The 27831-nt window shown below is 44.0% G+C and overlaps 1 protein-coding gene across 5 annotated transcripts; it reads right to left on the bottom strand.

The window, feature by feature from the left end:
* Nucleotides 1-290: 290 nt before the first annotated feature.
* On the bottom strand, nt 291-27798 carry ZBTB2 (zinc finger and BTB domain containing 2). 5 transcript variants are annotated; one of them, XM_082405491.1, is made up of 4 exons: nt 23857-24384; nt 9629-9813; nt 8731-8748; nt 291-3066 (listed from the first exon to the last, which is right to left on the bottom strand). In XM_082405491.1, the coding sequence occupies exons 2-4, from the start codon at nt 9799-9801 to the stop codon at nt 1695-1697; spliced, it is 1563 nt and encodes a 520-aa protein (XP_082261617.1). In that variant the 5' UTR covers nt 9802-9813; nt 23857-24384; the 3' UTR covers nt 291-1694. The 5 variants fall into 5 exon arrangements, with proteins under 5 accessions (XP_082261617.1, XP_082261618.1, XP_082261620.1 ...); XM_082405492.1 differs by lacking the exons at nt 8731-8748; nt 23857-24384 and adding an exon at nt 24395-27798; XM_082405494.1 differs by lacking the exons at nt 8731-8748; nt 9629-9813 and having other exon boundaries at nt 23857-24383.
* Nucleotides 27799-27831: the final 33 nt, after the last annotated feature.

Raw genomic sequence — 27831 nt, 5'->3', positions numbered from 1 at the left:
AAAAGTTGGATAAGACAATATCTAGACCCATGCGTGGTCAAACCCTGATTCTTCATAGCATCTTCTTATGTTGTTGACTCGTTTGATTCTCACAATCTTATGATCCAACGCAATTATTGTCTTCATTTTACAAATAGAGACAGTACCACTCAGGGTAGGGGAATTGCCCAAAGTTCAACAGATCGAGAGAGGAGGAGACACAGCAAGAAATGGACTCTTGGGGCAATGCTCTCTACTTGGCCTTCCTGCATCTTTTTGGGTAGACAAAGTAATGCATAGATAAAGTCATGTACCCATTTAGTCAAATGTTTATTCAATGAAAGTATGTATAAAAACTTACAAATCTGAGAACTCAACTATACATGAAATAGGATGACGGGATATTCAGTTTTTAACATATACGTACAGCACAGTTATTAACTGTTCTTCCCTTTCCCCTTCGGTCCTTATTTCTGGCTCCTGTTTTATCCTGTGAGACCATTCTGTTACTGGCCTAAAGGAAGATTAATGGACAACTTTTACTGCTTTCAGGCCAATGGAGGAAATTTCACTGTTTAAAAAAAAAAAATTGGAGACTAAACATCAAAATTAAGTTTTTTCCCAAACAGCAATTAAGTGTTTTGTCCTGATTTCTCTTTGCCAGTTTTGATGCTTCAATGAATGCTGCCAGTAAACTATTAGCATTAACATTTAAAGTCATTACAGTTGCTACATCTGCTCACAAGTTTCCCTGTAAGATGCATATTCCTGTATCCTTTTTCCCACATACACACACTGATTTAAAAGCAGCTGACTGGTGCTAAAAACAAATTTACCACTGGCAACTGCTAGAATGGCATGTTGTTTTCTATTCAGAAAGACAATGTACAGAACAGTACTTTCAAATCTGATTTTTAAAACAACTGACAAATTTGTCAGAAACTAAAACACAGTACTTTGTTGTTGTTCAACTTTGAAAGAAGCCAGCAATTAGATAAGGCATTTGCATTAATTCACCTGTTTACATCAAGTATCCACACATTTTCTCTTCCAAACACACAAACTCACAGCTTGTCATGTTTTATCCCAAAATTAAGATTGCCATCACATTATTACTTTTTCTCTTTTGTGTTTTGTTCAAGTAGATTTCTTAACTAATAATTTTTCTCAACTGGACATAATCTCAAAGGATGCATTCTGAAATAAGACATCTCGAGGATAAATACTAAGAACGTTTTCTTGGATTTAAAGTTTCCCCACACCTCTAGACTTTGCATAGTACAGAGCCCCACTGTATCTCTAAGAAGCATGCTGTATTTTCAGACATTGTCTTTCTGAGAAGGAAGGCTTATTACCCAGGGAAAGTCATAATTTTAGCTTACCAAACTGCATTCGAGTTGTTTTGTTTTGTTATACACCCTGCATTAGTTGCAAGTATGCTTTTAAATCATCGAAAACTTCTCGAAGTCTATTTGAGCTTCTAAGTACTACTGACCATTATCTTTCCAATATCCCCTGAATTAAAGTAAATACGTTCCAGGTTTATAATGCACAAAGCCTTTACGGAGGAGGGGCTGGGGACGGGGCAGGGGGAGGGGAGGGAGGGACCGGGACCTGTTTGTGTCATGCCACGGAGAACAAGAGTTCTGAATTGGGGGAAGGGAAGCAAGATAGTCTTTGTAAAAATGACAGGTTTTTAAAAAGATAAGTAACATTCAGTCTAACAACACTGTTTCCTGTTCCTTTTTGATGGAGGCTAGCACTGGGTGGTCAGACTCCGTCACTTCAGAGTCCCCACTGCCCAGGAGAATGGACCGCCCTTCGTCTAGGGCGAAAACGTCCGAGTTCTGGTTTTGGCATGAATGTTTGACAACCTCGTTGGGAGTTGAGAACGTTTTGTCGCACAAGTTGCACTTGTAGGGTTTGTTCGTCTGTACCAACATGTTGTCCATCTGACTGCCTTCCTCGAAGGTGCAGAGCTCCAGAGTCTGTTTGTCCACCATGGTGTACGTGTCGATGCTCTGGTTGAGGCACACGTGCCGAGCAGCCTGGTTGGCCCTGCAGAAGCTCTTGTCACAAGTGCTGCATTTGAAAGGCTTCCCGGTGTGTATGTACATGTGCTCCCTCCAGTGGCTTTTCTGGATGAACTTGCGGCCGCAGATCGTGCACTCGTACTTGCGCCTCTTGACCTCCCTCTCCTGGTCCGCCTGCTCCAGGTTGTCAATGTCCGCGATGTCTGAGGGCGGCGGCGTCTCCGAGTGCGGCTGCCCGTCGATTATGGGCGAATCCGAGATGTGCTGCAGCTCGCTGTCACTGATCATCCCCGCTTCAGGCACTTCCATGGCGTCTTTCCCTAGGTCCGCCGTGTTGCTGCAGAGAGACAGGGGCACGCGGCTCTCTCCGGGCTGGCTGGCTGTGAAGGGGACCCCCGTGTGAATCTGGAGGTGCTCCCGCAAACTGCTCCGGAGGGTGAAGCGCCGCCCACACAGGTGGCAGGCGTAGTACTTGGGGAAGCTTCCGTTCCTCTTCATGATGCTCGGCTTGACGTGGGCTATGGTGAGGGGTGCAGGCTGCTCGTCCGAGGAAGAGGCTTCCAGATTGGTCTCCTCCCCGGGGGGTGGGGGAGGAACAGGAGTGGAGACAAGGTCGGGCGACAGCGAGGTCTGCAGCGGGTCCGAAGGGGTCATGTGTGTCCGATTCACCTGGGTCAGATTCGAGGGCAGCTGGGAGAGCTGGGAGGCCTCGGGCACCTGCTCCTGGCTCATCCTGGACGTCTGTGGCCGCGGCTCTCGGCCAAGTTTTTCCGGCGCTGAAGCAATCTTGGTGGCTTGTCTCAACTGATGATCTGCGATCTGAATGCCATACAAGGAAGACGCCAGCGGAAAAACCTGGTCAGGATGAGAAAAGGCTCCTTGACTGGCCAGGCTGGCCTCCTGGATCAGTGGGTAAGCGTGGAGAAACTTGATCCCCTGCTCTAACCGCACCGGGTCGATCAGCTGAGGTGCCATCTTCCCTGTGTACATCAGATGCAGGAGGTAGCTGAAGATGTCAGGCTGGATGTCAGTGGGTTTCAAACGGACACACTCACTGAAAGAGACAAGTAAAAAACAAGTCTGTGAGTGAATGTCAATTCACGACTCAAATGATAACATAAAGCGTGGGGGAAAAACCCGGTATTCATAAAGGCAAATGAAACAAGAACATCTCACATATATCTTACTGTTCGTTTCATGAACTAGAATACTGGAACCTATATAATTTAACTCTAATCCTATTAAGAACAGAGAGAAATACAATAAAGATATTTTAAAGGACTGAGGAAAATTCATGTTAAACAAATGTGGTATCTTAACTCATAGACTCTTTATTTATTTATTTATTTATGCTTGCATTGGGTCTTCGTTGCTGTGCGCGGGCTTTTTTCTAGGCTTCATGGCATGTGGGATCTTCCCGGACCAGGGATCGAACCTGTGACCCCTGAATTAGCAGGTGGACTCCCAACCACTGCGCCACCAGGGAAGCCCTTAACTCATACTCTTGAAGCAGTTTTTCTCCTAGTAATCTACGTAAAATTATATCATATATAAAAAACTTTGTGTTTTATGGAGAGGATCCATTGCTTTCTATCTGAGAGTGGCCTGTGACCCAGTAGACGGTTAAGAAACACTGACCTGCAGATCTTTTAGCTAAATGTCTAGGACTCTGTATTGATCCAAGGCCGTCCAGAGCTCAGCAGATCTTTCAAGGTAAGAGTCAAACAATATAACAAGGGGGAGCTGGACTAGTGCCTAAGAGCAAGACAACAAAAGCGAGAAAACAGAAAACCTCATTCTACCCCTGCTCTGCAACACTCTGCTCTCTCCAGCATGAGGATGGAGTGCTGTAGAGCTGGGAAGAACAGGAAAGGCAAACCACGTTCTAGCTCGAATGGAGTCAGATCACTGCCCCAGCACTGCTAGATTGCATGAAAAGCAGCTCTGGGACAACTCAGTGCCTTATCAAATGTAATCATCCTCATCATTAGAACTGTAGCTGGGATTTGTTTTTTTTTAATTGTTTCTAATATTCTTCAGTTATTTTTTAAAAAATTAATTAATAATTATTTATTGGCTGCTTTGGGTCTTCATTGCTGCACGTGGGCTTTCTCTAGTTGCGGTGCACGGGCTTCTCATTGCCATGGCTTCTCTTGTTGTGGAGCGTGGGCTCTAGGTGCGTGGGCTTCAGTAGTTGCAGCACATGGGCTCAACAGTTGTGGCTCGCAGGCTCTAGAGCGCAGGCTCAGTAGTTGTGGCGCACGGGCTTAGTTGCTCCACGACACATGGGATCTTCCCGGACCTGGGATCAAACCTGTGTCCCCTGCATCGGCAGGTGGATTCTTAACAACTGCGCCACCAGGGAAGTCCCTGAAGCTGGAATTTATAGGCATTTTCTCATTTAATTGCCATTAATTCTCATTTTACAGATCAGGAGTTAAGGTTCAAAGGGATTTATACCTTGCTCAATATCAGAGTTAGTAAGCAATGGAATTGGGATTTAAATTTGAGTCTAACTCCTAAGCCAAAGCACCAAGATTCTTTGGAGCATTAAGACAACCCTGTGTAGTAGATGAGGCAGATCTGATTATTCCCATCTGACAGACATGGAAGCTGAGGTCCCCCAAAGTTAAATGATTTATCTGAGGTACCTAAAGCAGTTGTGGCAAAATTGATTTTCTAACTTTTAGACTTTAGTGTTTGTATCATCCCAGAAACAGCATTGTGATTCAAGCAGCAATAATAAAAAGGTCCCAAGAACTCTCCCTGGGCCATTAGGGAAACTCTAATGCATCATTATAAATCAGTGAGATGTATATCTACATATTATGAGGTATGTGTGCTATCACACACTGAGTGAATATATTCTATAGACGGTGAATTTTTTTAAACGTATTTTTTAAAAAAATTTATTTATTTAATTAATTTATTTTTGGCTGTGTTGGGTCTTTGTTGCTGTGCGTGGGCTTTCTCTAATTGCAGCGAGCGGGGGCTACTCTTCGTTGCGGTGCGTGGGCTTCTCATTGCAGTGGCTTCTCTTTTTGCGGAGCACAAGCTCTAGGCACCAGGGCTTCAGGAGTTGTAGCATGAGGGCTCAGTAGTTGTGGCTCGCGGGCTCTAGAGCGCAGGCTCAGTAGTTGTGGCGCACGGGCTTAGTTGCTCCACGGCATGTGGGATCTTCCCAGACCAGGGCTCGAACCGGTGTCCCCTGCCTTGGCAGGCACATTCTTAACCACTGCGCCACCAGGGAAGCCCAACAGGGCATTTTTTAACTTTAAAGACACCTTCCTTGAATGCCTTTAGAATTTATAATCATTTTTGATTATACCACTTATTACTATTATGATTTACTATTACTATTAAGCTATTTATCTTATTAACAAATATTTTCCAATATGCTAAAATAGTATCGGTATATTCTCTCTCTCTTCTAAATTTAATATTTTATTCTGTTAAAAAAAGGGGGAAAGTGACTTTAATAGCAATTTGTGACAAAACAGATTTGAATAATTACTGCATCGCTATCAATGTGTGTATATTTCAAGATGACTGCATACAAATAATCATGTGGAAAATGTTTGACTATAAAGTATGGAAGCCAAAGAATAGAGATCAAGCCTAAAAACCAGCACCCCTTTGACAGTATAAAGAGGAAGAGTTTATGTCACTCTGTTTTTAAAAAAGACACACAGATCATTCATGTCTTTATTGGGAGTCTTTTTATAGTCCTTTAAGTTATTTATATTCCTTTACATAGGAATGCAAATGCAGGTGGTCCTCCCTTTAAGCACAAGGTAAGTGCCAACAATATTATGTGTATACTAGAACATATTTAGATGCTTTAGGGAAATTCAATATTCAAAATAAAGCTGCAGGGATTAGGTGTGGTGAGGAATACTTTCACAATGTAAGCAATCAACTCCAGATTGAAGACTTAACTAGTGGGGATCTTTCCAGGGCCAGGCAAAGGCCTAATGAACCCGGAAGCCACAGGCCTTCAGAGATGCAAATCACCCCCAGGAGACTATAGGGCACCTTTTGTTTTGTGGGATGGAATGTTCCTCCAGGCGGGAGGAGGGGAGAGCGAGCCCCTCTGCCCCCAGGGCAAAGAAGAGGGAGGGCAGAAATCCAAAGCAGGGCTATATTTTTCAGCATCCATGAGAGGTAAATACAAAGCAGGGCCCCTTTCCAGAAAAACTTTGTTGTAAGTTTTATAATTTCCCCTTATTTGTTATTGTATAGGTTGTCCTCTGTCTACCGACTGTGAAGGGAGGTGACTGGACAGTAAATCTCTCAAATTTTAAAGAACTTCATGCAGTTTCTGATGGCAAAGAAGGGATGGGCTGGGGAGGCCGGGTCCACACTTCAGCCAGGCTTAGAGGGAGAAGGAAGGACTCCAGGGGCCACAGAGCTGGTGAGGAGCCCCCAGGGAGAGGAAAGCGGCGTGTCCCTGGGGTTTACTACAAGTGCCCAGGGCTCTGGGAGGTTTCCAGACACCAATATATCCTGATTTGTTCATTTTTTTTTCTTTTCTTAAAGCAGAAGCACATAGACACACTCAAGACACTTCAGAAGTTATTTTAAAAAGCTCCTTAGGGATTCCCTGGTGGCGCAGTAGCTGGGAGTCCACCTGCCAATGCAGGGCACACGGGTTCGAGCCCTGGTCCGGGAGGGTCTCCCATGCCGCGGAGCAACTGGGCCCGTGCGCCACAACTACTGAGCCTGTGCTCTAGAGCCCGCGTGCCTGGAGCCCGTGCTCCGCAGCGGGAGAGAACCTGTGTGCAGCAACGAAGACCCAATGCAGCCAAAAAAAAAAAAGTTAGCAACCAATTAAAAAAAAACCCAAAAAAGTTCTTATGTCACGTTCCAGCCATTGCTGTCCTTGACAGCTCTCCCTCCCAGTCAGGCAGACCTCCTGTCGATTCGCCCAAGCTCGCTCTGGGCCACTCTGGTCATTTCCAAGTGCTCTGGGAAGGACACAGCTCTCTACAATATGCCTACACCTAAGTGGTTTGATTTGCAGATGTCTGTTTGACGTAACACTTTTATGGACGAAAAATATAGTTTTAGCACAGCTACAAGCCCTTCCTGTAAACTTTCACAGTCATTTACATTTTCAATCTTTCCTTCACTAGACCCCTCAAGTAAAGGTTGGGCTTAAAGAACTTTGAAAATAAGGATTTTAAAATAATGTGAGATGTTGCCAGAGGTTGTACTTAGCAAGGCCTGTCTCTGTTTTATTTTTGAGAGCTCCAAGTCTGCAGTGCTACATGATTTAAAACTTTCACTTAGAGTAGTGTCCATAAGACAGAGACATCTAGTGGTAACTGCAGACATAAAACACTCTCAAGTGTGAAAAAACTGTATTCTTGGTCTATCCCTACAGTAGCCAGCAGTTAAAAGCATGGCTCTGGTCTTCGCGCAGTATTCTCCTCTCACCAGAGGTGGTCAAGGCCTCAGGCAGCCCAAATGGCACGTGCCAGCTCTGGGGCAATAGCACACTGTTGCTCAAACTTGGGGCTCCTCTCTGCACCAATATCACATTCCTTTGTTAGAAAGGTATTTGCTTACTGTTCTACACTTAAGTTTCCTGCATCTATTTAAAACTCATTACATTATATTCTTTTATTCCTCAAAATGAAAACCTGTCCCTTTGCAAGAGAATTTAATTCATTGTGTAGAGACTTGCAGTGCCTATTAGCTGCGATGTCTCTGACAATGAAGGAAACAGGAGCGTCCTTAGTGTCCCAAGATAAAGCAAGCTCCGCCTGCCATTAATCCTACTAATCACCCATTCTGCTCCTCTAGACATTTATCAAGTGGCTATTATGTACAAATACCCGAACTATAGCCTGCAAATGTTCAAAAACATTTGTAAAACCCAGTCTCTGCCCTCAAGCATCTTACAAATGAGGAGGGGCGGTAAGTACGAAAATAACAACAACAAAGGGAAAATATGTTGCTCTTACAAAATGGCATAAATAAAGTGCTATGCAACGTGAGAGAGGAAGAGACTGCTTTTGATCATTTCGGCTCACTTGATTGTTGGGGGGCGGGGGTCACGGAAGAGGTGATGTGTAAACTAGGACTCAGGGAGTGGGCAGAAGGCCAGCAAAGTGTGGTCCAGGTGGGCGTGCGGTCGGAAACAGGCTGGAAGGAGGTCAGGCTTCATGCCTGCAGGGCCTTGAAAGACAGAATGAGGAATCTGTGTGCTATTTGTGATGGGTGCCCTCTAGGTTTCCAATCAAAGGAGTAACACAATCTGGTAGGTTTCGGATCAAAGGCACCCTCCAATCAAAGCAATGCTTAGGAATATTAATCTGACAGTAACGTGGAAAATGATTAGAAAATGGAAGCGAGAAGGGAAGGAAAGAACTAATGTGAGAGGTAATTATGAAGAAAACATGATTTGGGCACGGATAGGATACGATTTTAGAGAGATTTTTAGTATGGCTTACTTGAAGATAAAAAAATAGGGAAGTCAGAAGGGACTTCAGGGAGGACTTAATTCAGTTTTAGACATGCAAAATGAGGTAAAAGAGGATATTCAATTCTAGATGTCCAGCAGGCAGCCTGTGGCCTTGGGAAATAGAGTTCTGGAGACAGAGAAAGATCAAGCCCAGAGCTGTCAACTGGTTTCCAGCAGAGGCAAGATCCAGGAAAAGATGAGCGCCCATCAGGAGAGGCAGAGAGAAAGCAGCGTGGAGACCCAACTCACCAAAACTGCAGGAGGCGCCTGTGGAGAAGGCAGAAAAACAAGGGGGATTCAGAGTCATTAAAATGCAGGTGGCAACCCTTAAGAAGGAAGAAAACAGTCGCAAATGCTGCAGAGGACAAGGAGGACAGAGGCTAGGAGGGGCGGTGATTCTGATGAAGAGGTGACCTTGGAAAAATGATGTCAGTGGAGCGATGGGTGGAAACCACAGTGCCAACGGAGAGGAAGAGTGTGGGATGAGGAGAGGAGAAGCGAGGTCATAGGTCATCCTTTGTAGAGCTTCCACAGTGAAACAAAGGAAAAGCAGCACCATCACGCAGGTAGACAGCGGTGTCATGGAAGGGCTGAGCCTTCACAGGCTTGGGGATGGCAATGGGGGTACAAGTATAAAATGAAAAGTACAGAATAAACACTACAGGGTAGGATCTGGGAGCATAAGGGCAGGAGGAAGATTGTTTTCCTTAGACAACCAGAGGCCCTTTTCTCCAAGACAGAGAGATGGGAAGCAAAAAACTGTGCAAAGATAAGGAGATTGAGACATTTTAAGAGAGAAAAGAAGGAGATTGTGGGGATTCATGCCGCCAAGCTTCTCATTAGAAGACAAGGATAAATACTCAAAGTCTGGGGCAGGGAGACCCGGGACGGGGCCGGAGGAGTGAGAGGAAGCTGCCTTCGTAGCGGACCCGATCCTGCCGATCCTGACCGCGTAGGTGACTCCCAGCGTGGCTACTCGGAGGTGGAGGGGCTGCTTGGGGCAGCTGAGGTCATGAGGGGCTGGGAGCCTAGGGACAGGCAGCGAGACCCACGGTCCCGATGAGGGCCCAGAGCACGTTCAGTGGGGAAGAGGGCCACGGAGTTCAGAGTCTACAGTCATTAGATTGTTATCAACCACGTTAGTTACCTGGTCTGATGGACAAACAACATCTTAAAGTAATTGGAGAATGAAGCAAGAACTGATTTGTGTGCCTTGAAGTACACATCGCCGATGGCAACCGTGCAGTCACACAGGAAACCAAACTCTCGCTGAGCGTTTAACTGTTGCAGAAGAATAAGTCCATGGTTGGCCAAATCCATTTTTTAAAAAATCTGCAAAGCAAACAATTTTGTTTTAAGAAAGATGATTCACAAATAAGTAGTGTCTTCATAGTCACCAATAGTAATGGTCACGGCTAATATGTCAGGCACTGCTAGAAACGTTACATAAATTCACTCAGTCTTCACAACAGCCCTGTGAAGTAGTTCTGTTGTTACTCCCATTTTACAGATGATGAAATTTATGGTGAATTTGGGGACTGCATGCTTTGAACAAGTTTATACAGATGGTAAGTGGAGGAACCAGGAAATGGACCTGAGCAGTCAGCCCGCCAGACAGCAAACATTCCTGGATCTTTTGTCTTTGAGTTTAAGATTCCAAACGCAAATTCTAATGATCCATCAGAAGTTGGCAAACCTTCCAGAGAGAGAAGTAAATTAAGGTGCTGGGGTGTGGCCACAGCAGGGCAGGGCCAAGATCTCACCAAGTCTGGACAATCCTCCAGCTCCTGCCCTGTGGACAGGGCTGCCGCTGGCAGGGCTATAATAACCCCACATGGTTACTCCTCAAGGGTGAGGGCTCAGGACGGGTACTCTTCCCCATCTTTTGTGGAGGAGGAAATGGGCTTCGAGAGGTGCAAGGAGTTAGCCTGGCCCATCTGGCCAGAAGGTGGGGGTCGTCAAAATTTAAATCGGAATGTTCTGACTCCCAGGTTCTAACCTCTTTATTCCTCATACTTCACTCCAGTAAACCACGTGGCCTCCATCTATTTGTAGTAGGGGAACTGCCTCTGGGGGAGCCGGTGTATCAAATCAGTAAACTCCTGATGTGCTCCTTCCCATAGGCAAACAGCATTTATAAACGCCCAGCACACAAACATCAACATTATACTTAACAGTATACTTAATGGGGAGAAAGAGCGAATGCTTTCTCCTTAAGATTGAGAACAACGCAAGGATGTCCATTCTCACTATTCAATATAGTACTGGATATTCTAGTTAGAGCAATAAAGCAAGAAAGGAAATAAAAGTCATACTGACAGGAAAGGAAGAAATAAAACTGTCCCTATTTGTGGACGACATGACTTTTATATACATAGAAAATCCCAAGGTATCTACAAAACCTCCTGGAATTATTAAGTGACTTTGGCCATGCCACAGGATACAAGATAAACATATAAAAACCAATTGTAGGGCTTCCATGGTGGTGCAGTGGTTAAGACTCCACCTGCCAACGCAGGGGACACAGGTTCGACCCCTGGTCCGGGAAGATCCCACATGCCGTGCAGCAACAAAGACCCAACGCAGCCAAAAATAAATAAACAAACAAATGCAATCATAATTCTACATACTAACACTGAACACATGGACACTGAAATTAGAAATATATCATTTATAATCACAAAAAAAAGAAATACACAGATGTAAATCTAACAAAACACGAATAGGACTTGTATGCTGAAAACTACAAAATGCTGATGAAAGAAATCAAAGAAGATCTAAATAAATGAAGAGACATACTGTATTTATGTTTAGGAACACATAATATAAATCAATTTTTTCCAAATTGATATATGGGTTTGATATAATTCTTTTCAAAATCCCAGCAAGATTTTCTTTGTAGATACAGACAAGAATATTCTAAAATGTTTATGCAAAGGCAAAGAAACTAGCATAGCTAAAACAGTTCTTAAAAAGAGTAATAAAGTGGGAGGAATCAGTCTATCCAATTTCGAGATGTATTATATAGCTACAGTATTCAAGGCTGTATGGTACTGACAGAGGGATAAACACATAGATCAATGGAATAGAACAGAGAAACCCACATAAATATGTACAGTAGATTTTTGATTTTGGAGAAAGAACAATTTTCAACAAATGGTGCTGGATCAATTGGATTTCCATAGACAAAAAAAAAAAAAAAAAAGGAAAAGGAAAAGGAAAAAAGAAAAGAAAAAGAACTTTGATCTCTAAGTCTCATATCTTATATAAAAATTAACTCAAAAATGCATCACAGACTTAAATGTAGAACACCAAAACTATACTTTTTGGGGAAAAAAAATGGGATAAAACCTTAGAGGATCTAGGATTCATCAAAAGTACAAACCATAAAAGGAGAAATTGATAAATTCTACTTCATAAAAATTAAAAACTTTTGTTCTGAGGAAGACCCTGGTAAGAGGATGAAAAGACAAGCTAAAAAGCAGGAGAAAAAAATGTGATAAAGGACTAGTCTCTAGAATATATAAAGAATTCACAAAAGTCAACAGTACAAAAACAATCAGATTAGAAACCTAATGGGCAAAATACTTGAAGTGAGGATATGCAGATGGCAAACAAACACATGAAAAGACAGCTCAGTAGCGCTTAGGGAAAAGCAGATTAAAACCACAATGAGATTCACCACATGCCTAGCAGGGTGGCCAAATATAAAAGAACAACAATCAAGTGCTGGCAAGGACGCGGAGAAATGGACTGCTCGTGCCATTGCTGGCGGGAAGGTAAAACGGTGCAGCCGCTCTGGAAAAGTCAGCAGTTTCTTTAAAAATTAAATATGTAACTACCATACTACCCAGCAGTTGCACACATGGACGTTTATCCCAGAGAAATGAAAACTTAGGTTCACACAAAAATCTGCAGCTGTATATCCACAGCAGCTTTATTCCTCCGTTAAAAACCAGAAGTGACCCAGATGCTCTTCGATGGCTGAACAGTTAAACAACGTGGTATGCCCAAACCCACAGGAAACTACTCAGCCTTAAGACGAAATGAACTACAGAAACAGGCAACAACCTGGGTGAATTATGTCCCCAAAGGTTACATACTGTATGATTCCATTTACATAACATTCTTGAAAATTACGGAAGTGGAGAACAGATTAGTGGTGGAGGGGCGAGGGGAGAGGAGGGCCATGACGCTTGGCTGTAGACGGGCAACAGGAGGGAGCCCCGTGGTGACAGAAATGTCCTGCAGCTCAGTGGTGTCAATGTCAATACCCTGGTTGTGATGGAGCAGAATTTTGCAAGATGTTTCCATTAGAGGAAACTGGGTGAAGGGTACATGAGATCTTTCTGTATTATTTCTTGTGACTGCACGTAAATCTACAGTTATCTCAAAATAAAAAGTTAAAAAGGAAAGGCCCATCACACATTAATTAATTCGATTAAAAATGGATAACCACGGTGCTTAACTTCAGAAGCAGGGAAGCGACTGTGGAGAAAGCATTACCAGTAAGCTTAAAAACAAAAATAGAAACAGAAACACATCGATTCTTACTCAGCTGGTGCTCAACTCCACACCCTCTTTCCTGTTCTAGGGTTAGGGTTAGGTTCTAGGGATGATCTGGCAGATTCAGAAATTGACAAGTGCGCCCTAAAATAAATGAACAAAGTGGAATGATACTTTAAGAGACTGATCTGGTCACAAAGCAAGACTCCAGAATGTCAAGTATCGTGTTTTCTACCAAGAGCTCTATCCAAGCATGAGAGGCAGGAGAGCCATCCCTGTTTGCAGGAGTTTGAGCGTGAAGAGACCTGGACTGCAGTCTTGCTTGCAGGTGAACGTCAGTGGCGTGGATCGGGAACTTAGCTCCCCAGTGTTTTCTGCGTATGTCAGAGAAGGCGAAAGCATGAAGATCAGGAAGAAGAGACAGGGACATTGCCAGGTGGCAAAGTAGCCGGAATGACTAAGAAACATCGCTCTCATCTGACCTCCACCAGGATATAACTTTAGAAACTTGCCTTCAAGGCTGTTCTCTGAAGAGTGCCAGAACACTTCCTTTCCCATCTTACTAACTTGCCTTTCTCTACAAAAAGTATAATACCTTTCAGAACAACCTGGGCTGAGCTGCTTTATTGTGCTCTCTGACTCCGATAGTGAACACCTACGCGGTCAGGCAGCTTCAAGGTGTCACCTTCATTGACAAGTACAGTAATGCATCACTGTTTATCTCTTGATGGTAATGACAAGTGGCTATTGTTTATGGAGTGTTTACTATTAACCAATCATTTCTATATGTCATTCATTTACTTTCACACTAACTTGAGCTATTTGATGTCTTGCTAACCACATTTTACAAACGAGGAATCAGGCTTAGAGAAGTCAGGTAGCTTGCCCAAGATTATAGAATCCCTAAGAACAAGAAGTAGGATTTAAACTGGGGTTCATTTGATTTTTTGGAACACACTACATACAAGTATGTCTGTTTAAAACTAATAGGGGATTTTTTACGGCTACTTTAAAGTGTATATACTTGTTATAAGAGATTCAAATATTATGGACACACCATAGTGTCCATCCACCCCACCCACTTCCCCACACTCTGGCCAACACTGGGTATTATCACTTTTTAAAGAATCTTTGCCAATATCACTTTTTACCTTCTATGCATTTAATGATGAATTGAAGTATATTTTTATGTCCTCTTGCTTCTCTTCATGAGCTCTGCCCATTTTCTATCAGGTTATTTGTTCTTTTTTCTTGTCAATCTGCAAAACCCTTTGTATATAAAGAAAACGAGCCCTTTGTCACATATGTTGCTAATATTTTTCTCTCTTTTGTTTTAGAGAGATTTTTGACATATAAAATTTTCATCAAATTTATCAGTATTTTATAAGACGATTTTGAGGTTTGGGGTTTTTACATGAACGGATATATATCATCTCTTCGAATTAGCAAAACGTATGGCTCCCCCCTCGTTCCATAAACGGACTAACGTGAGTATCTTATTCAGATTATAAGAATAAAACTATGATAAAACTGCAAAATGTTTCTTTTTAAAGAGGGTCCACTATCTTAGGATCTATTTTAGGATCTCAATTTAGGGGCATCTAGAATAGGAAATGAACTGAATGTGTCTTTCAAATACAGAAGGCAGAACACATGTCCGGAGTCTGAAAAGTGGAAAAACCAAACGAAAGGAGAAACAAAGAAAATGTGTCATATGTACATATTTCACACGGGGGGAAAATCCCATACAGATCAATCTTTAAAAATCTTCTTTACTCTAGAGACCAAAAAGCCTTTCTCAGTGGGAAAAAGAAAAACAACCCCCTAGATTCTCACATATATGAATGAACCTGAGAAAACGGGGTAAGAGGGTAGAGGGAGGAGTGGGTACCGGGCTTGGAGCATCTCAGGGAGCTCCTGCCCCATCCCCATCCAGCTGACAGTACTGCCCTTTCCCCAATCTTCTTTCCTTATCACGACCCCCTTCATAATCATTTCCATGAGGCTTTACTTGCACAATGCTGCGTAGGCTGAGGATGCAGCATCTTCATGGGCTGGCTCTGCTCCAGGCTACCCCCCCTTTGAGGAAATGGACATCTGCTCTTCCCACCGCCATCGACTGCTCACCCAACCACGTTGCTCCTGCCCGCCAGCACTGAAATGGCCCTGCACTGCCCACCGAAGTCACTGATGGCCTCTTGCTCCCCAGCCCAATGGAAGAGTAGCTTATTCGACCTCTCTGCGGCACTTAATACCCTTCTTCCTGCTCCATAAATACTCGGGCCCTGCTTCCAGGCCACCGCACTTTGGTTTTTTCACCTCTGGCTACTCTATTTTAATCCCCATCAAGATTCCTCTTTTGCTGATTCCTCTTTTGCTCCTCTGCCTTTGGTCCACAGCCCACTTCTCACTCTGCAGACTCTTCTGTGGTGATCTGGTCCACTCCCACTTGGCTGCCCCAAAGGAACCCTAAATTCAGTCTAGGCAAAACAACTCAGATCCCAAAAGGGACAATAAAAGCTATCGACACAAACCTGTTCCATCTGTACCCCCAGCTCAGTGCGTGGCTCCATCACCCACCCCTCGAGCAAGCCAGGAACCCCGACTCCCCTTCCAGGCCTCTACCTCTCACTCCTCATATGCCACCCGTGTGCCACCAATTTAAACTCTTTATCCCACCCCACGCCTTAACTCTACCTCCCTACTCATCTCCCTGTTTCCAGCTCTAGCCTCTCCAACCTATCCGTATGGAACAGCTAGCACCATCTCTTCAAGGGCAAATCTGATGTTACCAGCCTGCTGAAAATCCTCCTCTTGTTTCCCCACCGCCTTCAGGATGAAACCCAGATTCCTCAACATGGCTTACAGGTGACCTCACCGCTGCTCACTCTGCATTCCCTGCTCTAGTGCTAATCTAAACCATTGGTTTCCAGACTTCCGGGCTGCCAAGACCTACTAAAAACAAACCAAGCAACCTTGAAACTGAGGGGCCAGCAGAGTGTGCTCCCTCTTTATTTTGAAAGAAAAGACATAAAATATTTACATACCTGCTAGGAATGGAGGGCTTTTCAACATAAAAAGGGAGACAGGACATAATGTCAGGATATACTTCTAGAGGAAGGACAGTGGCACTATATTCAACATATGGAAAAAAATTTTTTTCTAATGCAAAAAAAATTACAACATAAAATTTTACTTTATGACATTAAGTTGTGCCTAATTGTTTTCTTGATACAAGACTCTCCGTTTGGTGGTCCTTACCAAGTGATCAACAAGTGTCTCGTTGTTCTGAAGTCCAAGCATGATCACAAATCCAGTTTATGTTGACGATAAGGAAGACAGAATGATGTATTTCACTCACTCGGGAAATTCTGGGTGAACTGAGATAATCTGCAGTTTTCTTTGCCCAGAAAAGGTCCTGAATGCCCAGGCCATTCCTGGGCTCCTAACAGAACATAACACTCACTGCTCAGGGGCCTCCCTCTCAAAGCTGAGCAGCTCAGCAACCTGATTTCTACTCACATGGTCAGGAGACGGGGCCTGTTTGAACTGGGCCTTGGAACTTCTGTGCAGGACCTTTGAACGTGCCACTTGCAGAGGGACCACCACTGACCGCCTGCCCCTCCCCCCCAGCTCTACTTGTCCTTTGCAAAATTTCCCTGACCTTCAAGACTGGAGGGTCTTCTTACCTCCAGAGCCTCTGTGAACCTGCCTGATGCTTCTGGAAAGCCAGCATTGAGTACTACTTATCATTTATTACTTTATCCCATGTGCCTAAGCATACTGTCTGAGGTTCAATATTTGTTAAATTAAAAACTACATGCTTAGAGAGGAGAAGAGTGTCGAGTTCCAATCATCGGTTGGCCCCTGACTAGTTGGGTGATTTGGGGGTAAAAGTTCAATTTCTGTTTTTCCTAGATTAACCCCAAAATTCTCATCAATTTAATGTGTGCTATATTTTGGAAGAATTTTTCAATTTTAAAATGTCACCTCGTGTTTCTTCATGCTAATAATTATGTTAATAGTGCTTTATAGTTTATAATAACCCTTCACACACATCATTTAATCCTGGTCAATACCATGGTCTTCTTACTATTTATTTCATTATTAATTATAATAATAACCACAGCATTAATAATAAATGACCACTTATGTGTCAAGGATTAATTAGCCTTTTTCCAGAAGAAATTTAGACTTAGGGAAGTTAAGTTTAACTTGCCCACATGCAGAGCTAGCTCTTAAGAAGCAGATCTGGGAAGTGGTAATGCACATGATGAGAGCTTTCTAAGGTTCCAGGGACAGTGGATACAAGTATGAAGAATACACAGAGTTCAAGGGTATAATCAAATAAGTACACAGATTTCTAATAGCCAACTCTGATAAGAACTATCAAAGAAAAATATAAGGAACTATGAGGTCATAAAACTAGGGTCTAATTTGGGGATTGTGGGTCAGGAAAGGTGTTTGTGAAGAAATGCAAGTTAAGCAGATATTTAAAGAACGAGAAGAGTTAACTGGGCAAAGGTAGAGTATTCCAGGCCGAGGGATCGGCATTTGCAAAGGCCTTAAGACGGGAGGGAGCAAGATGCAACCGAGGAACTAAAAGAAGGTCAATGTGGCAGAAGGGCAAAGAGCCAGAGAAGAATGAGGCAGGTGAAGCTGAAGACTCAGGTTTTGTTAAGGATTCTGGTCCATATCTTAAGAGCAGTGAGGAGCTCCCAAAGGGGATTTGAAGAAAGGTGACATGACCAGATGTCTACGATGTAAATATCATTCTGAGCTGATCTACATGATGAGATGGCTGCAGCTGAAGGGCTAACCAAATAGGGGGTGGTGGCAAAGAGGTGGGCAAGGGGAGGCCTGTTAGAAGTGGTTGAGAGGCGAGGTCTTCTAGTGGTCTAGAAGAGAGATGACAGACCGGGTGGTGGCAATGAAGATGGAGGGAGATGGACAGAATTTGAAAAACAGAAGATAAAAAAATCAGCAGAACTGGTTGTTGGTGGATTCAGTGGAGGAGGGTGGGGGAGATCAAGGTGTCCTAGGTAACCCCCAGATTTCTAACTTGTGTAACTGGATAAAGCATGGGGCTCCCCCCAGGGGAGGGAGCACAGGCAAAAACCCAGTTTTGTGCGGGAAGATCATGAGGTTAGGTCCAGACATGTTGGGATTGAGATGCTTTTGAGACATGCCAGGTAGGGCTGTAGGGTACCTGTCGGTAAGTAATGTTGGTCTGGAGCTCCGAAGTCTTGTCTGTAATTTATGTCAGAGAGTCTTTGGAGAAGGCAGGTGTGACCGACTCTAGAAGTCACATCCTTAAATCATTACATGATAGTTCAAAGAGGTTAAAACTGTAAACGAACAGGAGTCCACTGAACCCTGGTCTTCTGGGTGTAAGTTTCACGCTCCTTCCACGACACTGCCTTGCTCTATAGGTCATTCCTGTAAGTTCTTACCAGTCGTAGTCACAGAGGGCCAACAACCTGACGTAAAACTGAAGACCTATCTATATAAAGCCCCCACCCGTTCAATGCTATAAATGGAACGTAAAAAAAAAATCATTTGTCTTTCCTAAATCAGAATAGTGAGCAGACAGGAACTGAAGACAAGTACAGATAAAGAGGGGAGTCAATTCTTAAAAGTGAGATTTCACAGAATGCCTTTTTATGTACGTATATGTGTACAAAGTGGCTTTTTTCTTAAGTAAATTCAGAGACTGTAAGACATAATATGTTGAAATAAATTAAAAACACTTTCCAAAGCCAAATACAAATGATCATTTACATTATTTAATGCTTTGGGTTTTGTCTTCACCACTGTTATCACTCTGAAAATGGGATACTACCTAGATGTCGAGTGCTTTCAGCTGCCATCACACAGCACACGGTGGGCTGATCCTTAAGTAAATTACTCATCTTTTGGAGGAACAGCTGAATGGGATGAATGTAATCATATTATATTTTGACAACCCAGGTTTCTCCTTCACTTTTGGTATAAGAACAGGAGACCAAAACAGCTTTTGGGAATTGATGATTCACTTTTTAAAGATAATAGCCCTTCTAAGATACTAAATACCACTTAGATTACCCATTTCAAGGGCACTAAAAGGGTCCTCTGGAGTACTTGATTTTATTTAAGTGAAGCATAAATGAATATTGAAATGCACAGGATACCTCAGTAATAGAAAAAGCACTACCCACAAATAAGATTGATTCTTTCAAGTAGTTTAGACCACTTACCAGGAGGAAAAAACTGCTTTTTCAATTAGTATTATTAATAATTAATATTTGAGGGCCTATAAAGTAAACTTGAATGAGGCTGGTTGTTTGAATTTTAATATATTTTAAAACCGTATTTCGAGGCTAGGAAATGTATTTAGTTGTGATGATAGGTTGACATATTTTTCTTAACATTTCTTTAGTCAATCCTCCCCATAGTAATTAGAAAAAGGAGGGACACACACTTACCAGTGGCACTTATTCTGACTTTGGAAAGCACTGCATTTGTAAAAGATTTCTTTTTAATTGTATTTTGCTTAAGTTAACATTAAAATTAGTTTTTAATTTCTGAGTGTAAGTTGAGGTCAGAAGGAGGCAGTTCAGGGATAGTTCAGATGTCAAGGAGAAGCAGGTCAGAGATTTATGGCTAATAAAGAGTTGATATTAAAGTGATAATTCGAAAGGTATTATGCTACAATCAACTTTAAGGAAACTTAGATGTGGATGTGACCACACAGCAAAATTTAAAACCTAATCTAATTTGCTTCTAATAACCTTCCAAAGTAGAGATTGCCTTCCTTTTTCATATGTTGTATGATGATTAGTAAAATTAATCTGAAGAAAACATAATCACCTATAGGTGTAGCTCCATGTATGCCAGAGAGGAGCTCCAAATATATTTTAACTCAAAGTCTTAACTGACTAATTCACTTCAATATTTTATTTCAGGGGTTCTCAAACTTTTTGGTATTAGGACCCCTTCACACTCTTTACAATTACTGATGATATCAAGAGCTTTCGTTTATATGGAATATAACTATTGATATTTATATTAGAAATTAAAACTGAGAAATTTAAAAACATTTATTAGTTCAATTAGACATAGCAATAATAAGCCCGCTGCATGTTAAGATAAATAACACATTTTTGTGAAAAAAAATTATATCTTCCAAAATAACAAAAAAAATAGTGAAGTGGTATCTTTTTATATTTTTACAAATCTCTTCGATAGAAGACAACTGGATTCTGCATTCACCCTGCTTCTCCATTTACTCTGTTGTGATGTCTGTTTTGGTTGAGTATTAAAGAAAATCTAGTCTCACCCACATACTCAGTTTAAAAAAAAAAAAAGAAAGCATTTAAATAGCCTTTTCAGGTAATTGTGGATATTTTTCTTTGATATTACACCAAAACTTGACAAGCGGTAGTTTCTTAAAGGTTAGTTGTGCGATCTAAAAGTTTTATACATCAATGAATGAAATTTTCCTGCTCTATTACAGTAAAATTCATTGCTGTCTCTTACACTCTGAATGGATCGTTTACCCATTCATGACTTTTAACACTGTCCGTTGGTTATTTCGAAAATGTCAGCTCATTGAGTTATGCAGATCTCCCCAATGTTGACACATTTGGTCAACAGTGAAAAAGGCCAGTAACATCTTAGTATCATTATGAAAATAGCTTTGACCTTACGGAACCCTGAAAGGGTCCTGGGGATTCACAAGGGACCGTAGACCACACTTAGACAATCCCTGTTCAGAATCACTCTGGGGACATGGAGAATCTAAATGACTAGGTGGGGCATAGAAGAACATGTGTACGCTTTGAAATTGTTCTCACGTTATTTTGAAGTTCACCCTTGCTTCATGCAGAACTTAGGGGTGCACAATATTTAAAGAAACTGTACATGAAAGTCTCTTGTAAAGTAAAAGATTTGTTTGATAAGTACTTAACCAGATACAGTAAAGTGTTTTACAAATTCCTATCTTTGCACACTGAGCTTTCTTGATGTGAGAACGTCACATGATGCAAACCTCATGCATGTGAGCTGGGGATTCTGCATTTGAGCATAAATACCAGCCTCAAACTTGGCCTTTGTACCGAAAAAAAAAAGTCTTCACCATCTTGGCCAGCCAACTCCTTGTAAGTGTTCTTTCTGTGGCTACGGACTGCATCAAGGGCATATCAGCACTGTAAAACACAACCTTATTTACTATGGATTCAAAGTAATATTTAATTATTTAAGTTTAATTTGCTAATAAAAATTATAACCTACTTGAGTATAAAAAAGGTTAAGAAGTGTTCTTGACCTAATGCTTAGAATGTTAAAATTTTTTTTTCTTCAGGGGAAAAAAAAAATTCTCAATTCCCTTTTTGGTTTTCAGGGTCATGCTTTGTGACCCAAAGATCATAAAGAAGTAGGAAATACACCTTTTGTCAGGTGTATTTTGAAATTTATGGTAAAGTCTCCAGCTGACCAGCAGTTCCTCCCTTACTGTGATGGCCTGGCGCTACACTACTTGCCCAAAGTCTCAAAGTTACTTCACAGAAAGGTGAGTGGGTCTAGGGATGAAGCAACAAGCCACAGGTAAGAAATGGTAGGAGAGTCTCCCAACTCCAAAGAAGCTGATCCCAAGCCAACACCATAGGTCAGCCTTAGACATCTCCTTTCACTTCCCACCTCTATGTTGGTGATTCTCAAGCTGGGGAAAAAGCATATCCCCTTACGCAGGGACATGCATCTTCTTGGAGGAACTGGGGTAAATGTAATTTTATATAATTTAATAAAATTTTTATATCACAAAAGTGCAGATTTTGGAGGATAGTGCAAAGTTCAGATTAACCATTAAGATAAAAAAGAAACTGTCATAGCTTTTATTCTATGACCAAATACATCTAATGTTTATTCTCTGCTGCTGGAGTATTCCACTGGAAGAGTTGGCGGAGCACCGTTTATTTACGTCCTCTCTGAAGAGAAGCTTTCAAACTGGCAAGTAAGCAGCTGAACTGTGCAGCAAAGCTTTAGGGGTGGTTTATCTGCCATCCTGTAACAGGGCTCCTCCACTGTTGACTATCTGTGGCACTGATACCACTTCTTGCACTTTGAGATCTTGTGATGGTTTCAACACAGGTCAAGTCTTTGGCTAGAAAATAAACTTATACAAACCACACATTTATTAAGTGACAAATGCCCATTTACAGGAATGTATTATTAGTCGTAAACTTCCTTCTTCAAAATTACTTTTAACAGTTTGAAAATGCCCTGGACACACACTAAGATCACTTAGAATGCAAAATAAAAATTTCCTTTAACAATTAATTTTGGCTTGTAATAAATCAGAGAAATGAGGGTTTAAAATGTCTTAATTCTGATTTTCTAATAAAATCTCAGGCCCCTCAGACTAAAATGCTCGTGATACTTACACCCTGCTCCAGTGACCCATTAGGGGTCAACATAGAGTGCCGGTCCTAGGAAGGACTGGACAGCCTGTTTAAGGAAACCCAGAGCACCTTGGAATTCTGCTTGAGCCCGTGATTCCGATCTGTTGAATGCTTTATTTTACTAAAACAATAACCCATGAAAATGAATAGACCTGAGACTCCCACGCCAAGGGGGCCCACTGTATGATGAAGAGCTAAGGAACACCGCAAACTGGGGGCGGGGCAACGAGCCTGGGTTATTTCCCTACGGCATAATTAGGAGTTCAGCAGTTGAAGTTCTCGCAGTAAACGGCGTAGCAATAACTACATTGTCACTCTGCCCAACCACTTTCTTGCCCGCTCTGCTACCCCTGCCTTCTTCTTTACTGCCCTCTTAATGCACTACCAGCTAAAAGGGACAAAAACCTCGCTTCCTAAGCATCTTTTACATTACCACTTCTCTTTGCAGCCTTGTTTAAAAATGAATGGTTTGGGGGTTTTGCTACACCGAGAAAACGACTCCGGCCCCGGGAAGCAGCCTCCGCGCCCCAACCTCCCCTCCGCGGAGCCCTACCCGGCTGTGATGGCCACATCGGCCGGGAGCGCGGCTCGGAGGCCGGCCCCAAGGCCCAAGGCCAAGCAGCCAGCAACCACAGCGCAGCTCTGGGCTAGCCTCGGCCTTACCGGAGGCGTAGATACCCCGTGGAGCGGAAGCTCGAGGCCGCCGCCCAGCGCGCCCACCCCCGCGGCACGGGCTGCAGCGGGCGGCCCAGGCAGCGCCCAAGGGTGCCCGCGTTCACACCCCCACCCCCTGCCAGAAAGCGTCTCAACGGCCGCCCACTCAGCCTAGTCCCGCCAGCCTCGCCCCGCCCCGCCCCAAGGGGCGGGCGCCGGGCCGGGGGCGGGGCCGGGCGCCGCGCACCCCGGCCCCGCCCCCATCCCCGAGGGGCTGCGGGGAGAGGAGGAGCGACGCACTCGGGCCGCGCCGCACGCTCTCCGCTTCCTTCAGTCCCGCGTGCGCGCGCGCGCTCGCCCAAGTCCCGCGGAGTTTAACACAATGCCGACGCCTACGCCGTGCGCAACGCCCCGGCCGGCGCAACAGCTCCGGCGCCGGGGGCGGGGGGGGTGGCCAGACAGGGCGAGGGGAAGAGCGCGCGCGAGAGCGGGAGACAGCGCGAGACCCGAGGACGCCGGAAGCGCGCGTGCGCGCCCCCGCCCGCGAGCGGGGAGGCGGAGCCGCAGCAGTAGCGGCAGCAGCTGTAGGAGCCGCTGCAGCTGGGAGAAGCGCCAGAGAGGCCGGGCCTGCTCCGGTCGGACCGGATCCCTCCCCTCCCCCTCCCTCTCCGCTCCCCTCCCCCAAACCCACTTCCGCAGCTCGCAGCCTTGCCGCCGAAGAAGCAGCGGCGGTAGCAGCAGGAGGCGGCGGCGAGGCGATTACGGAAGGATTACGCACCTGACGGGCCGGCCTCTTGGGGCTCCAGCGCGGGACGCTGCTCACCGGCCGCCGCCGCTCGGGACGCGCTTCGCGGTGGCGGCGGGAAGGGAGGGACCGGCGACGGGGAACGGAACGCGAATCGCCCCCCTCCCCTTTCTCCCTCCCTCCTCCGCTCCGCCGCCCGCCCTCTCGGCTTCCGTCCCCTCCCCCTCGCGCAAAGCCCCGGATGGAGCCGCCGCCGACTCGCCGCCGCCTGGCTCCGGGGGATGGTTTTGTCAGGCGGCCAGAGCCCCGGCGCCAGGCGCAGCCGCCCCCGCCCCTGCGGGGCGCGCATGCCCTCGCTTCCCAGAACCGGGTCCCCGTGTGGTCCGGGCCCTCCGCCTGCCTTCACCTGAAGCCCCGGGACTGGGGTCATTCGTCTTCTTTGTTGCCACCGTCGCTGCCGGAACCGTTTGCGAGCTCCGGTGGCCCCCGCCCCCCCTTCGCTTTCCCGGAGCCCGGGCCGGGGGCGGCACGTGGGCACCGGCCCCGGGAGGCGGAGGCGGTGCGCGCTTACCTGTCGCCGGTGCTGCTGCGGCGGGGGGTGTGGAGGAGGCACCGCTGGGCAGCCTTGGCCGTGCTCTCCCCGCCGCCGCCGCCTCTGCCTCTCGCTGCTGCTGCTGCTGCTGCTGCCGCCGCGGTCGGTGTCTCCGGCGCGGCGGCGGCGGCGGCGGCGGGGCTTTTCCTGTCCGGTTACGTTAAGGTCACATGACCGAGAGAGCGGAGCGACTAGTGCAAAGAGGCTGAGAGCGGCTCCCGCCGGGGGGGAGAGGCGGCGAGAGAGCTGTGGCGGCAAGAGCCCCCTCCGCCCCCCCAGCCGCCTCCCCTCCCCCCGCCCGCCTCCGCCTCCTGCTGCTCTGCCGCCGCCGCCGCCGCCGCCTGCAGCACTAAGTACGCTGCCGCTCCCACCCAGGCTCCGCGCTCTACTCCAGCCAAACTTCTGCAGACCATGTGCAGCCGAGGCGAGGAAACTTCTCTCCACCTATTGGGGCTGGAGGCTTGAGTCACAAGCCCCATGTTTACATGAAGTGTTAGGTAGGACAATCCTGGAGATGCTCGGGGAAGGGATGGAGAATTACTGCTTGGATCCTTCTGCAAGCTTCTGCTTGACATCTCTTGGCCTATAGCTTTGTCCCTCTGCTTCCCGTATTAGCATAAATTTTAACCTTGAAAGACTTGAGATGGATTGGACTTGAGAACCGGGGAGATAGTTGTGAAATTACTAATACTTTTTTTATCACCAGTGGTAATTGAGAAGTCATACTGGAGTAGAAATGTTTGTTGGTGCTGTGTGTAGAGGTAGAAGTGCTTCCTTACAGACCAGATGAATGTGATCTAAGACGTTTCTGTTAGGATTGAATTTGGTGCTTTTTTCAGTAATTGGGTTTTAGCTTATGAAGCTTTGGTCCAGAAAAGTCGAAGTCTGCAAAGCGTGTTTGTTACTTACGAACAATTTACTCTCCTTTTAAGCTTTGGTCTCTGAGATATTGTTAGAGTGGATTCCAGAGTTGGCCATTCTGTTAAAATTTAGAGGTCCTGAAATCTTTTAACGGGGAGGTCCTGAAACATGGTAACAGGGCAAGCATGAGGTTTAATATTCATTGATGGTCATTCTTAACATGTTAAAGTTTACTTTTGCGTCGTTGCCATTTTGCTAGAATTTTATTTATATCTTTAGAAGTAAGATTTAGTCCTTTGAGGAATGCATTTAACGATTTCTTTGTTTTACATATCTAGGATTTTGAAGACTTAAAAAAGAATATGGCTTGATTTGTAAGAAAATGGAGGCAGCAGTTCCTAGGCTACTCTGGTTTTAAAGCATGCTATCCTGGATATAAGCTCCTTGATTTGATGTGGAACCCATTTTGGTTGACATAGCCAGACCTAAGCACAGTGTGCCCTGGCACATAGTTCACAAAATACTTAAGGCAAGTTTATTATCTTAAGACAGTTAATTTAACATACAGAAGTGTCCCTGATAAAAATCTGCGTGTGATTTGGTAATCCAGTCGTACCTGGGGCTGATTACTAATTCCTTCTTCTTTGAAGACAAAATAAGCAGCTGTGTAACTTTAGTGGTCCAGAAGTGAGTAATAGATTTAGTACATACCTGCCTTGAACTTTCTTGTTCTTTGATCAACTAGATAAATGACTTGTGGCTAAATGTCTGCCTTGCAAAACCGAATTCTGACCCTGCTATAAGCATTTCTGGTGCACTATCACTAAAACATCAAAGTTGGCCATTAGACTGGCATGCCAGTTTCTTTGGATTGGCTTTACAGTTGAGATCTGTTTCATCTCATTAAGAAACTAAAGTGATTTTGATTGGTAGAGAGACATCGTTAGAGATCTTTGGGTTCTTGATTCTTTTAGACTTTGAACTTTCAAGTTTATGGTCTGATGAGTGCTTACATGGAGAGTGAACTGATTTAAGAGAAACCAATGGAAAAACTGGGCAAAACTAATGCTGAAGTTTTAGATGAAGCCATTGGGCAGAAACTTGGCTATGTGTCTCAAATATTTGGCCTTGAGTCAGAGTAACTATGCTTATTCTTAAGATCAACAAATATTTTCCCAGTCATACTCTATATAGTTGTATAGAAATAAACCCTGGGGTTATTCCTGAAACTCTGAATCTCCTTCCTAGAGAAAGTGCTGTCAGGAGCATCCTAGTCTTGTCTTTTAGAGCTGCTGCTCTGGAATTTAGAACTGGGGTGGCTTTGCTGCTAGTTCTTGGAAGGCATAATGATGGATACTTGGATTTTGCCAAGTATGCCAGTTATTTTGATTTTTAGTCACCATCATCAAGTAGTAGCATTATAAGGAGTGCTATACAGACTATATCTGCTTTCTACAACTGGTTGAAGTAGAAACATTTCGATGGATACATATGCAAAGGTTGGGGAGAAAACTTAGTTCTTGCAGAGAATGGCTAGTAGTCTGTGTCCGGATTGGGCCAAGGGAAGCTGTCAGTCTGGTTATGGGAGAGCCACAAATGCCCTGAGTTAAGTAATAAGAAAAAGAAGTTAAGTCATTTCTGTTTAGTGTTTGTGTACTGATCTATTTTGCATTTTGAAAATAAATTCGGCAAATTGGGATTTCAAAAATAGTTTCACACATTTTACCTCAAAGAAAATCTCAGTGCAAGCAAATAATCGAGTGGACTCATCAGAAGTTAAGTTATGCATAAATATTCTGCAGTCTTGTGTTGCTGAAAGTTTCGATGTATGTTATGCTGAGGTACAACCAGAGATACGCGCACTTGCTTGTGTTCTGAAGAGATAGTTCCAGGCAGACTTGGACAGTGGGCGGAAAGCAGTTTAACAGTACTGTACTTTTGGGTTTTTTGGGGGGGGGGGCAAAAATTTGTGTGCGCTCAGGTTGAAGATGGAATTTCCTTTAACACTGATGATGAAAGTAATAGTAAGAGGAAGTAATACATGTGGGTACATCCCAAAGCTTTTTCACTACATAATTTTTTGAAGAATGTCCTATGGGTAATTTCTTAAATTGGGAGAACGACATGCTTTTTTACATGCTAGATTTCTAAGTCTAGGGTAGATGCCACACCTGTGTTTGCAAGCTTAACGTATAAGTCAGAAAAGATGTATTTTGTGTGTCTTGTATTTTGTTTTGTTAAAAAGTTTATAGGAAGTGCTTATTTTATAGTTGATTGTTATTGAGACTGTATTCCTTCAAGGATTCCCTATACTTTAGCAATTTTTTTTTTGTTTTAAACCTATTAGCGTAGGCATGTGGGTTTCAAACTTTTTCTGTTGTGATTTTAAAAAATATATTTTATTACATGCTACCTGGTACACACATATATGTAAAGTTGAAACAAAATTTTCAGGAAATAGTACTTGTTATTATGGGTATATACTCTGCTATCTTTTGTTTCATTTTTTAAAAGAAATTAGCTGATTGTGGTACCTTAAATTGATTTCATAAATC

The sequence above is a fragment of the Balaenoptera borealis genome, assembly GCF_965194805.1.
Source record: "Balaenoptera borealis genome assembly, chromosome: 9".
Taxonomy (NCBI): domain Eukaryota; kingdom Metazoa; phylum Chordata; class Mammalia; order Artiodactyla; family Balaenopteridae; genus Balaenoptera; species Balaenoptera borealis.
The sequence above is the reverse complement of the archived record's forward strand: the minus strand, read 5'-3'. Positions and strand labels throughout refer to the sequence as shown.

Coding starts and splice junctions, on each gene's coding strand:
- ZBTB2 (XM_082405491.1), bottom strand. CDS start 9,801: ATGGATTTGGCCAACCATGGACTTATTCTTCTGCAACAGTTAAACGCT.